This window comes from Oncorhynchus gorbuscha, linkage group LG10 (genome assembly GCF_021184085.1).
Source record: "Oncorhynchus gorbuscha isolate QuinsamMale2020 ecotype Even-year linkage group LG10, OgorEven_v1.0, whole genome shotgun sequence".
Classification (NCBI taxonomy): Eukaryota; Metazoa; Chordata; class Actinopteri; order Salmoniformes; family Salmonidae; genus Oncorhynchus; species Oncorhynchus gorbuscha.
Genome location: NC_060182.1, coordinates 46,550,823 through 46,564,984, shown reverse-complemented (window position 1 = coordinate 46,564,984; position 14,162 = coordinate 46,550,823). Strand labels below are relative to the sequence as shown.

The following is a 14,162-nucleotide window of genomic DNA, read 5'->3' as shown; positions in this document are numbered from 1 at the left end:
GACAGAAGTCTTCACAAGGTTTCCACACACTGTTGCTGGTATTTTGGCCCATTCCTCCATGCAGATCTCCTCTAGAGCGGTGATGTTTTGGGGCTGTTGCTGGGCAACACGGACTTTCCACTCCCTCCAAAGATTTTCAATGGGGTTGAGATCTGGAGACTGGCTAGGCCACTCCAGGACCTTGAAATGCTTCTTACAAAGCCACTCCTTCGTTGCCCGGGCGGTGTGTTTGGGATCATTGTCATGCTGAAAGACCCAGCCACGTTTCATCTTTAATGCCCTTGCTGATGGGAGGTTTTCACTCAAAATCTCACGATACATGGCCCCATTCATTCTTTTCTTTACACGGATCAGTCGTCCTGGTCCCTTTGCAGAAAAACAGCCCCAAAGAATGATGTTTCCACCCCCATGCTTCACAGTAGGTATGGTGTTCTTTGGATGCAACTCAGCATTCTTTGTCCTCCAAACACAACGAGTTGAGTTTTTACCAAAAAGTTATATTTTGGTTTCATCTGACCATATGACATTCTCCCAATCTTCTTCTGGATCATCCAAATGCTCCCTAGCAAACTTCAGACGGGCCTGGACATGTACTGGCTTAAGCAGGGGGACACGTCTGGCACAGCAGGATTTGAGTCCCTGGCGGCGTAGTGTGTTACTGATGGTAGGCTTTGTTACTTTGGTCCCAGCTCTCTGCAGGTCATTCACTAGGTCTCCCCGTGTGGTTCTGGGATTTTTGCTCACCGTTCTTGTGATCATTTTGACCCCACGGGGTGAGATCTTGCGTGGAGCCCCAGATCGAGGGAGATTATCAGTGGTCTTGTATGTCTTCCATTTCCTGATAATTGCTCCCGCAGTTGATTTCTTCAAACCAAGCTGCTTACCTATTGCAGATTCAGTCTTCCCAGCCTGGTGCAGGTCTACAATTTTGTTTCTGGTGTCCTTTGACAGCTCTTTGGTCTTGGCCATAGTGGAGTTTGGAGTGTGATTGAAGTTGTGGACAGGTGTCTTTTATACTGATAACAAGTTCAAACAGGTGCCATTAATACAGGTAACGAGTGGACAGAGGAACCTCTTAAAGAGGTTACAGGTAAGAAGTTACAGGTCTGTGAGAGCCAGAAATCTTGCTTGTTTGTAGGTGACCAAATACTTATTTTCCACCATAATATGCAAATAAATTCATAAAAAAATCCTACAATGTGATTTTCTGGATTTATTTTCCTCATTTTGTCTGTCATAGTTGAAGTGTAGCTATGATGAAAATTACAGGTCTGTGAGAGCCAGAAATCATGCTTGTTTGTAGGTGACCAAATACTTATTTTACACCATAATATGCAAATAAATTCATTAAAAAATCCTACAATGTGATTTTCTGGATTTTTTTCCCTCATTTTGTCTGTCATAGTTGAAGTGTAGCTATGATGAAAATTACAGGCCTCTGTAATTTAAGTGGGAGAACTTGCACAATTGGTGGCTGACTAAATACTTTTTTGCCCCACTGTAACTACCTAAAGAGCTCCAGTTATGCATTTGCTCTAGTCAGCTACTTTTCCAACAGAACCACCAAATGAATACCTGGACTCTTTATTCAGTTTCAGCCATCTAAACTTGTAGTAATCATGGTTGAATTAGCAACTAGGGGGGCCCCATTGATTTTGTTATTTACTCTCACTCTGGTATTGAACTGCAAACAATTATCTACTCCCTATGGCAAAATGTGTAGAATTTCTGGAAATTAGCTATAAAACTGCTAATTTCTCTCCCGGCCCCGTGGCAAAATGTGTAGAATTGCAGAAAACCTGCAATATTTTCTCCACGCCCTGTTTAAAATGTAGAACTGCAGTAAATTGTAACTTATTTTTCTTCTCTCCCCTGTCAAGAGGGGGGCCACTAAAATGGTATGTATGGATGTGGGTATGTGTTGCAGGAATTTAATTCCTCTGTTTTAATTCCCAATTAAAATGAAACACTGTCAATTCATAAGAATTTATATGACCCTTATTTTATAGAGATCGACAGAACCCGGTCTTAAAGTCAAATAGCAGCCTTTATTCATGAGAGTACTGAACAGGTTATAAACTGAAAATGACGTCATTAGTTTCAGCACCAACCAGTGCCATCTCCGTTCCAGTGCAAAGGCTGTATCTCAAGCCTTCCCACATCCGTCTACCTACCAATTTAATATAATTTACAGCTGAGCCAAGGTTTTCCGGTGTAGATAAGCATTCTAGCCAGTCTGAAGATTTAGTTAATTCATTCCTACCAAGGAACAGACCGTCATTGTTCTAATCCTTGATTCATTCACACACATTATATTCAGTACTAAGATTAAGAAAGAAAACTCATACATATACATAATAGTATTCTGATTAGTACATATACAGTAACATAATAGTATTCGGATTAGTCAGTCCCGATTGAAATGCATACATAATTAGTCATCATTGATAAAAATTCCCTTAACAGTATGAAGACCCGCGAGCCACTGCGGCCCCTCATGATGATTTTTTTTTTTTTTGTGGCCCCCATCAAAGTTGCCAATCCCTGGTTTATATTGTGTTGTCTGTGTGTAAAATAGAGTTCACAAAAACAAAAATGTTTGAACACAGGTAAAGAGATTAAATGTCACCTAATCATTACCTCATACCTAGTCAACTTATTCTCACCAGAACACTGACCGTTTCCCGCCAATTTACACCTCTTCTCAGTTGTCCAAATAGACTCCCTTGCTAGCTGCACTGTCGACACATTTACTGGGCACATCATTTGGGCCTGACAAAGACACATTGTTGGATATCTGTAGGTCTATATAAAACCACTGAGAAACAACAGCTGTGAGATTACTTATTATCATCTTTTTTCTATCCAGCAACTAGATGTGCTTCCTTTTTCTACATCTTTATTTACCACTAATTCACAAGCACCACACTCGGACTACCAAGCATGTGTTTCGTTCAGACAAAAACATTATTATTATTAAATACTGCCTTTAGATTACAAACTAAATCTCACACCTGTCTCAATAAGTCAAGTAATCACCAAGCTCTTCATTATTTGAATCAGGTGTGCTAATTCTGGAATTTCCTATATAATAAGTGGAAGGTTGGGAAACTCTGCATTACACTTCAGCTCCACTATACGCGTCACTTTGCTTTGAGGGGAGAGGTGCAGAGAGGAAGAGCATCTTTATTTTCCTCTACTATACCATATTCATTGATTAAGCGGAAGTACAATAGCTTGTTTTCCAGCTAGTGGTTGTACTAAATGATCCTCTAATTCACAAGTTGCTTTTGTTTACATTGTGAATAGTCAAATGTAGCTAGCAAGAGTTTCTGCTCGCTAGTAGCTATTTGACTTCATACATTTTTGGAAAATAAAGAGTGGTGTATATGCAACAAATCAACTTAATTTATCATTATTTGAATTCACAATACGGAATTAATGCACGCGTCAACCATCAAGAATTGAGCATCAGCAAATCTTGAGCTTGGATGCTGCCATTGGACGTGGGCAGTATAGCAGCTTTAATTTCAAAGGAAGCATTTATTTAATGGCTGATGTCAATGCCCAATGGCTGTAGCGTAGCAGGACCGCTAGAATGCCTGTGCCATTAAACCCCTACAACTCATCCAGAACGCCGCAGCCCGCCTAGTGTTCAACCTTCCCAAGTTCTCTCACGTCACCCCGCTCCTCCGCTCTCTCCACTGGCTTCCAGTTGAAGCTCGCATCCGTTACAAGACCATGGTGCTTGCCTACGGAGCTGTGAGGGGAACGGCACCTCAGTACCTCCAGGCTCTGATCAGGCCCTACACCCAAATAAGGGCACTGCGTTCATCCACCTCTGGCCTGCTCGCCTCCCTACCACTGAGGAAGTACAGTTCCCGCTCAGCCCAGTCAAAACTGTTCGCTGCTCTGGCTCCCCAATGGTGGAACAAACTCCCTCACGACGCCAGGACAGCGGAGTCAATCACCACCTTCCGGAGACACCTGAAACCCCACCTCTTTAAGGAATACCTAGGATAGGATAAAGTAATCCTTCTCACCCCCCCTCCCTTAAAAGATTTAGATGCACTATTGTAAAGTGGCTGTTCCACTGGATGTCATAAGGTGAATGTACCAATTTGTAAGTCGCTCTGGATAAGAGCGTCTGCTAAATTACTTAAATGTAAATGTAAATGTAGAAGAACATGAGAACAGCCAGGCTTACATACTGCGTCGTAGGTGTAAAGAATTCATTCTCCATCGCAGGGTGTGCTGCCTGCCCTTCAGGTTACATAACATGTTACAACATCTTCTCTTGACAGCCAACAAGCCTCAACTCAATCCAATTAGGGATTGGTAGCTTCTCATTCTGGCAAGGCTCTCGCTCACTCTCCCTAAACCTTTATCTGTATGTAATGTACTAAAGTATTATTGCACTTGAAATATGACCATGTTAGACCGCTAAAATCAGTGCTTCATGGTTTAGGTTCTGCGGTTTCAGAAATGCACTGTGAAGAACCGATGACATTTTTGGCCGATACCGATATCCAATATTTTCCTTGCCAAAAAAAACTAGACCGATATTTTATATTTTTGCGGCCTTTGCGGTCCAGTAAATAATGCTTTATTACCAACGCGGTATTGTAAGCACATCGTTCGTGGCTGGTGTTTGCAGACTTTTTTGTACAGATTTGACAGTGCCACTGGTTATTTTTTTCACACTCGAAGACCCAAACGGCATTCCATAGTATGCATGTCGTGAAGCTAATCGCAGTGACGCTTTTACTGTGCAACTTGAGTAGGGCATCATCTGAAAAAAATAGTGCACTTGGTAGTGTGTACCGGTGCTCGCCCAGGTGGCAAAAGCCAACATCACCCACGTCAGAACGGTTTATTGTCAAGGGCAATCGATTCCATTAACTTGGCTTTAATGGATTTTGTCTAAGTTGTCTTGCAGAAAATGTCTTACTCTTTCGAAATGAATGCTCAAGCCACACAGCACACAATGTGTGGGCTAGGTTAGGAATGCTGTGTTGAACAAAATTGTACGTGCCATTATTACGTCATGTGCCTACGCTATATAGGTATGCACGGTAAGCTTTGACGTCGACGTTAAACTAGACATTGGACCGATACCGATGTTGGCATTTTTAGCTAATATCGGCCGATTCCGATATGTTCACCGATATATCGTGCATCCCTAGTCATGACTATCCTATGAGGACCCAAAGGATCAGGTTAGTGGATCGGCGCACTCCCTCCCCGCAGAGGGGGAGAGGGATGGATGTTGGGGTTTTGTGACAGTTCACCCATTGTAAACCATAGGCAGCAGACAATACCCTTTGTGGCCTAGTTTGGGTGACTCTTATGAAGAGTTAGTCTAAGACATGTGACCAAAGACGAGAGGGAAGAACAGATCCCTCACCACTGTGGTACACCTGAAGTATCAATTCTAACGAACACTCCCAGACAGAAGCCTACAACTAAGGACATTGTGACCTCTGGTGGACAACCAGAGACTTGCGTCAAACCACCTCCCATAGACGGGATCGAGTGGATTCAGATAGAACAGAGAAAGACATCTACGCGTAAATATATTGCGTTTCTAATCCGAATGAGTGGTTGTTAGGGTGCTAAGTATTCGGGTTATGGTGAGCATAGCTTCCAAATGTATGTACGATAAATTGACTGTCTATACCCCTCCCATTGCGTCCGATTCCAATCAAATTAACCGTTTACCTTTGATGATCTTTGGATGTTTTCACTGACGAGACTCCCAGTTAGACAGCAAATGTTCCTTTTGTTCCATAAAGATTATTTTTGTACCCAAAATACCTCAGTTTGTTTGTCACATTATGTTCAGAAATCCACCGGAAATAGTGGTCATATCCATAATATCGACAGAACCATGGCAAACGTTTTTTTATAATCAATCCTCAAGGTGTTTTTCAAATATCTATTCGATAATATATCAATCAGGACAGTTGGCTTTTCAGTAGGACCGGGAGGAAAAATGGCTACCTCTCTTTACGCAAGAATCACTCAGAGCCATCATCTGGCCACTTACGCAATGTGTTCGTTTACGCTCATCCTTCAACATAAAGGCATGACACTACGTCTAAAGGCTGTAGACACGTTAGGGAAGACGTAGAAAAAGGAATCTGGTTGATATCCCTTTCAATGGGCAATAGGGATGCATAGAAAGACAGGGGTTTCAAAAAGGGTCACTTCTTGATTGGATTTTTCCCAGGATTTTGCCTGCAATATCAGTTCTGTTATTTTTACAGTTTTGGAAACTTTAGAATGTTTTCTATCCTAAGCTGTCAATTATATGCATACTCTAGCATCTGGTCCTGAGAAATAGGCAGTTTACTTTGGGAATGTTATTTTTTTCATAAAAAGAAATAGTGCCCCCTAGCTTCAAGAGGCTTGCCTAGTAAAATAAAGGTTTAAAAAATCTGCTGCTTGTTCAGAGTGAGCAGTCTGTCGATCACAAGATGGTTGCTGACTGAAAGACCACCTGTTAACCGGTTAGTCCTATAGGGGCAGTATTTCATTTTTGGATAAAAAGACGTGCCCGTTTTTAGCGCAATATTTTGTCACGAAAAGATGCTCGACTATGCTTGGAATTGATAGTTTTGGAAAGAAGACACTCTGACGTTTCCAGAACTGCAAAGATTTTCACTGTGAGTGCCTTAGAACAAAACCTACAGGCAAAACCAAGATGTTTGAGCGACCAGGAAATCAACAGGATTTCTGATGGCACGTTTTCCATGATCGCCTTATATGGCTGTGAATGCGACAGGAATGAACGGACACTTCCTATCGTTTCCCCAAGGTGTCTGCAGCATTGTGACGTATTTGTAGGCATATCATTGGAAGATTGACCATAAGAGACTACATTTACCAGGGGTCCCGCACGGTGTCTGTGTGGAAATTGGTGCGCAAAAGTCAGGTACCAGTATTTTTCCATCCGAATCTGAGAACAATGCAGGCTTCCAGGAATGGCATTTCAATGAAGAGATATATGACAAAACACCTTGAGGATGGATTCAAACAACGTTTTCCATGTTTCAGTCGATATTATGGAGTTAATTCGGAAAAAAGTTTGACGTGTAGGTGACTGAATTTTCGGTTAGTTTCAGTAGCCAAATGCATAGTAACAAAACGGAACGTTGTGTCCTACACAAGCATCTTTCAGGAAAAACTGGACATCTGCTATGTAACTGAGAGTCTCCTCATTGAAACATCTGAAGTTCTTCAAAGGTAAATTATTTTATTTGATCCCTTTGCTGGTTTTTGTGAATATGTTGCGTGCTAAATGCTAACGCTAAATGCTAAGCTAGCTATCACCACTCTTACACAAATTATTGATTTTCTCTGGTTCTAAAGCATATTTTGAAAATCTGAGACGACAGGATTGTTAAGAAAAGGATAAGCTTGAGGATAGGCATATTTATTTCATTTCATTTGCGATTTTTAGAAATCGCTAACGTTGCGTTATGGTAATGAGCTTGAGGCTATGATTACGCTACCGAATACGGTGTGGGTAGGACTAACAGGTTAAGGCCTGCAGTTGTCTCTGGGGGGCCCTCCCCTGCCCTACCTTCGGGAAATCAGATCTTGACTCCATTTTGCTCATCCCTTCCAATAGGCTGAAACTCAAACAGGAAGTACCTGTGGTAAGGTCTATTCAACCCTGGTCTTACTAATCAGAATCCATGCTTCAAGATTGTTTTGATCACATGGACTGAGATATGTTCCGGTAGTCCCTGAGAATAACATCAGCGTATACACTGAAACGGTGACTGAGTTCATCAGGAAATATACAGCGGATGTTGTTCCCACTGTGACTATTAAAACCTACCCCAATCAGAAACTATGGATAGATGGCAGCATTCATGCAAAACTGAAAGCCACTGCTTTTAACCATGGCAAACTGACTGGGAATATGGTTGAATACTAACAGTATAGTTATTCCCTCCGTAAGGCAATCAAACGTATAGAGACAAAGTGGAGTCGCAATTCAACAGCTCAGACACCAGATGTATGTGGCAGGGTCTACAGATAATCTAAACACCTGCTTTTCCCGCTTTCAGGATAACACAGTGCCACTGATGCGGCCCGCTGCCAAGGACTGTGGGCACTCATTCTCCATGGCCGACGTGAGTCAGACATTTAAACGTGTCAACTTCTTTGGGGAAGGGGGCAGTATTGGGTAGCTTGGATGAAAAACGTGCCCAGATTAAGCTGCCTGCTACTCAGCCGTAAAAGCTAGAATATGCATATAATTAGTACATTTGGATAGAAAACACTCAGAAGTTTCTAAAACGTTTTGAATGATGTCTGTGAGTATAACAGAACTCATACGGCAGGCAACAACCTGAGAAAAAATCCAATCCAAATCCAGAAATCTGAGGTTTATAGTATTTTAACTCAGCCCCCATTGAGGATACAGTGGGATATTAGTCATGTTTCACTTCCCAATGCTACCACTAGATGTCAACAGTATTTAGAACCTGTTTTGAGGATTCTACTCTAAAGGAAGGGCTCATAAGAGCTCTTTGAGTGAGTGGTCTGGCAGAGTGCCACAGGCTCGGTCTGGTGCGCTCACGTGAATGGTAGCTTACGTTCTACTTAATTTGTACAGACAAAGGAATTGTCCGATTGGAACATTAATGCATTTATGTTAAAAACATCCTAAAGTTTGATTCTATACTTAGTTTGGCATGTTTCTATGGGCTGTAACGGAACTTTTCGTTCGACGGTCGGCGCGAGCTGAATACGCTTTTGGATTTGTTTACCAAACTCCCTAACAAAAGAAGACATTTGGACATAACTGATGGGACATTATCGAACAAGTCAAACATTTATGGTGGAACTGGGATTCCTGGGAGTGCATTCTGATGAAGATCATCAAAGGTAAGTGAATATTTAAAATAATATTTCTGAGTAATGTTGACTACCCAATATGGCCGGTATCTTTTTGGCTGTTTTGTTGTCTAAAGGCTGTACTCAGATTATTGCATGGTTTGCTTTCTCCGTAAAGTTTTTTAAAAATCTGACGCAGCGGTTGCACACAACTTCTTGACGCTACCCATCCCTTAAGCGGGATAATTGTCATCAACAACCGCTGAAAAATATTTATATTCATGAAATCACAAGTGCAATTTTGCAAAACACAGTTTAGCCTTTAAATCCACCTGTCGTCTCAGATTTTGAAATTATGCTTTACAGCGAAAGCAATCCAAGCGTTTGTGTAAATTTATCGATCGCATGACAAAACATTAAGTACACTTAGCATCAGGTAGATTGCTTTTCTGATTTTCGTGACCAATCAAATTAATCGTTTACCTTTGATGATCTTCGGATGTTTTCACTCACGAGACTTCCAGCTACACATTAAATGTTCCTTTTGTTCTATTAAGATTATTTTTATATCCAAAATACCTCCATTTGTTTGGCGCTTTATGTTCAGAAATCCACAGGAAAGAGGTGGTCACGACAACGCAGACAAAAATTCCAAATAATATCCGTAATGTCCACAGAAACATGTCAAACGATTTTTATAATCAATCCTAAGGTTGTTTTTAAAATATATAAATCGGTAATATATCAACCGCAACAGTCTTGTTCAGTAGGAGAAGAAAGGAAATGGCTGTCCGAACTCTGTTGCTCGAGCAAAACTCATGTGACCACCTGACACGATGTTATCTTTCTTGATCATTTTTCAAAATAAAAGCCTGAAACTATGTCTGAAGATTGTTGACACCTTGAGGAAGCAATAGGAAAAGGAATCTGTTTGATGTGCCTTTAAAATGGAGCAATGGGAGGCTATGGAACATGTAGTTTTCAAAACCACTTCATGGTTTGATTTTTCTCAGGGTTTCCTCTGCAATATCAATTCTGTTATACTCACAGACAATATTTTGACAGTTTTGAAAACTTTTGTGTTTTCTATCCTAATCTGTCAATTATATGCATATTCTAGCATCTCGTCCTGAGAAATAGGCCGTTTACTTTGGGAACGTTAATTTTCCTAACCTAAAAATAGTGACCCCTAGCTTCAAGAGGTTAAGGCTGCAAAACATCAAAATGTGAAAAGTCAAGGGGTTTGAATACTTTCTGAAGGCACTGTATGTTAGGTCCTAGGCCCATAACTGCTATGATTTGATGGTAACAGACTATAACAGGAACTTGTTACAGCCTTTGTAGATCAAATGCATCAAGAGTGAACATGTTCTGAAGCCCAACACTTTGAACATAAGTTGAACACAAAAAGCTCAAATTAAAGGGCTCATTTGTTTGACGGTTGCTCCTTTGTTTGATGCACAAGTACGCAAAATCCTAATAATTATTATTTACAAGCCTAAATTCATATAGCATACATGTAAATACATACACAGAGTGTACAAAACAGGAACACCTGCTCTTTCCATGAGACTGAGCAGGTGAATTTTTTAATTTTACCTTTATTTAACCAGGCAAGTCAGTTAAGAACATATTCTTATTTTCAATGACGGCCTGGGAACAGTGGGTTAACTGCCTGTTCAGGGGCAGAACGACAGATTTGTACCTTGTCAGCTCGGGGGGGTTTGAACTCGCAACCTTCCAGTTACTAGTCCAACGCTCTAACCACTAGGCTACGCTGCCGCCCCGAATGCTATGATCCATTATTGATGTAACCTGTAAAATCACTTTCAGTGGAAAAGACAGGTTAAAGACTTTAAGCCTCGAGATAATTGAGACATTGTATGTGCCATTCTGGGGGGGCAAGGCAAAATATAAAGTGCCTTTGAAAAGTAGTAGGTGCCTGGTGCACTGGTTTAAGTGTGTGAAAGGCAACGCTGCTGGGATTCACTCTCAAGTATCCCGTGTTTGTCAAGAATGCTCCCCCACTAGGGATGGGCATGAGTAATCGAGAAGGACGTCAAAATTCTCTTTAACCAGAGATCACATTTTGTTCAAATACTGTAAAACCATTTGTTTGTAATTGATGTCTTGACTCCACTGTTCCATTTGGGACAAAACAAAAAAGAAACCGAGCATCACAGTTCTGCTCCCTACATTTCCTTTCCCCTTCATGTCTTACTTAATTGCGTTCAGACCACTCCCTCCACACACGCATGCAGAGTGCACATACACTTTTATAGGCATTTACTTCTGCATCTACCTTATGGGATACACAAGCTAAATTCCTTGTCAAATGACGACAGTTTTAACACGTTCAAAATGGACTGGTGAATGGAAGGAAATGGACAGATTCAAATGAGTGGATTCGGCTATTTCAGATACACGTGTGTATAAGGTAGTAGTTGTGGAATTGTTCGGTTAGATTACTCATTGGTTATTACTGCATTGTCGGAACTAGAAGCACAAGCATTTCGCTACACTTGCATTAACATCTGCTAACCATGTGTGTGACAAATAAAATTTGATTTGAGCGGAACCGCCGAGTGCTGAAGCAAGTAAAAATAGTCCGTCCTCGGTTGCAACACTCAAGCAACGTCAGCATAAGAACTGTTCGTTGGGAGCTTCATGAAATGGGTTTCCATGGCCGAGCAGCCACACACAAGCTTAAGATCACCATGCGCAATGCCAGGCGTCAGCTGGGGTGGTGTAAAAGCTCGCTGCCTTAAACTCTGGAGCAGTGGAAACGCATTCTCTGGAATGATTTTATTTAACTGACTTGCCTCGTTAAATAAAAGGTTAAGAACAAATTCTTATTTACAATGACGGCCTACCCCAGCCGAACCCGGATGACACCGGCCGCCCTATGGGACTTCCAATCATGGTCGGATGTGAAACAGCCTGGATTCGAACCAGGGACTGTAGTGATGCCTCTTGCACGAAGATGCAGTGCCTTAGACTGCTGCGCAAATAGGGAACCCCCGATATGATGAATCATGCTTCACAATCTGTCAGTCCAATGGATAAATATGGGTTAGGTGGATGCTAGGAGAAAGCTACCCGCCCGACTGCATGGTGCCAACTAAAGTTTGGAGTATGAATAATGATCTGGGACTGTTTTCATGGTTCAGGCTAGGCGCTTAGTTCCAGTGCTACATCATACAATGACATTCTAGAAGATTCTGTACTTCCAACTTTGTGGCAACGGTTTGGAGAAGGCCCTTTCCTGTTTCAGAATGACAATGCCCCCATGCACAAAGCGAGGTCCATACTGAAATGGTTTGTCGAACGGCATGAAAGAACTTGACTGGCCTGCACAGAGCCCTGACTTCAACCCCATCGACACTTTTGGGATGAATTGGAACACCCACCGTGACAGGCCTAATCGCCCAACATCAGTGAATGATGTTCGACAAGCAGGTGTCTCCATACCTTTGGTCGTATTTCATCTCCACTTCCTATCATCAAAAGAATCAACAGCGTGACTCCACGTTTACTTCAATATGATAGTTATTATATCAATATTTGCGCATAAAGGCGTTTTCACTGCAATTTCTAGCAATTTAACCAACAAAGATTCCACCATGTTGAAGAAATTGTCTGCATTTGTACAATTGTAGCGAATCGTCCCGTTTCCTGGTATGACTTTACTCATGTAAAAACGGTGGATGGAACGAGGTCGTAGGAAATAAACACTTTCAGAAAACCTAGTGTCAAAAGGTAAATGTGGTTGAAGCGTTTCCATTACCCATTTAGGTAAATTGCGCATTAATACACTGAAGACAGGCCTGCATGCCCTCCCACCTTTATATCAGGTAGCCCTCAAAAGCCTTCATGGATAAAATGTTAGTCAATTCTAACATTTGACATTCTAATTCCCATGTGCCAACATATCGCCACGGGCTGTGCCATTATGAAACTTGCACTCCTGTAGAGCTGAAATAATTAGATGGTGAAACTTGCTTCCAACCAATCACACAAGCAAAGTAATTCCGCCATTGTTAAATATCAGGACAAGGATCCTGTAAATAATCATTTTTATCGTTGAAATACATTTAGCAGGCAGACATTTCGAATTAGTTCTACATGTGGGTGGAGTGGCGATTCATAGTTACGTTGACATCACCATCCCCGTGTACAGTAAATTATTAGTTCAATAAAGGTTCAATAAAGTTTTTAAAAAACGTTTCCATTTTTGTCGCAAAGACAAGTTAGACAATATAAATCGACCCGTCTAACGGATATACAATTGTTGTCGATCTTAAGAAAATGTCTCATCTGCGGTTTCCATTACACAAGGCGCAAATATATTTTTTTTGGTGCGACGTTGCTTTTGTCGAATAAACTGGTCAATGGAAACCTGCCTGCTGTTGGCACCGTCGGAACGCGAGTAGTGACTTGATTGAAGCCACTTTTTCAGTAAATGTACACTTACATTTTTACAAACCTTGTCATACAATCAGTCATTCATTCTCAATGCGAACATGTTTAACTTCTTAGACTATAAATTCATGTCATCTACTCACTCCATCTCTGCTTGAAGTTTTTTAATCCATGTCTTTTTCGAATCCTTCTCGATACCTCTCCACTCATAGCTCTCACAGGTATCAACGTTGAGCGTCTTATCTCCCTGGACTGCTTGTCGTTTCTCAAATTAATATGTATCAACCACATTCATCATGGCAGCACAAAGGATAATAGTCGCACAAGTAACTCAATGTTCACGGGTTGGCTTCTCTGGGAATTGGAGAGATGAACGCACCAAACTGTACAGTGCGCGGAGCCTATTGTCAGTGTCTCACGTGGATGTGCTTCATCCAATACAATTACGCTACCAATGCATAACTATTCATTTGATAACTATAATTACAGCTAATTTCATCTGGTGAGTTAAGATGACAATCAAAATTGCCATAGGATAGGCGACAAACATATCAGGCAAACATATTTCATCCCTAATAAATCGTTTAAAACATTTTAGATATCCTTTTTTGTTTTCAGTGCAGTTATGTAGGACAGCTCATAACTATTAATTCGCCTTTACAATACTGACCAAATAAATGCAACATGTAAAGTGACAGATCCCAGAAATGTTCCATATGCACAAAAATCATATTTCTTTCAGATTTGGTGCACAAATGTGCTTACATCCATGTTGGTGAGCATTTCCACTTTGCCAAGATTGTCCATCCACCTGACAGGTGTGGCATGTCAAGAAGCTGATTTAAACAGCGTGAGCATAACACAAGGCCACTCAAAAATGTGCAGTT

At 41.2% G+C, this 14,162-nt stretch overlaps 1 protein-coding gene across 5 annotated transcripts in view; it reads right to left on the bottom strand.

The window, feature by feature from the left end:
* Positions 1-13,708, bottom strand: part of LOC124046187 (DENN domain-containing protein 2D-like) — a 34,500-nt gene extending 20,792 nt beyond the window's left edge. For 2 of the 5 annotated variants that reach the window (XM_046366293.1, XM_046366289.1), the window contains exon 1: positions 13,419-13,706. Coding sequence is in view for 2 of the 5 variants with exons in the window: in XM_046366289.1 (XP_046222245.1) it covers positions 13,419-13,566 (148 nt within the window). In the remaining 3 variants the exon portion in view is untranslated. Of the gene's footprint in view, positions 1-13,418 lie in introns of all 5 variants that reach the window. The other 3 variants (XM_046366292.1, XM_046366290.1, XM_046366291.1) reach the window with 3 other exon arrangements.
* Between the last annotated feature and the right edge of the window lie 454 nt (positions 13,709-14,162).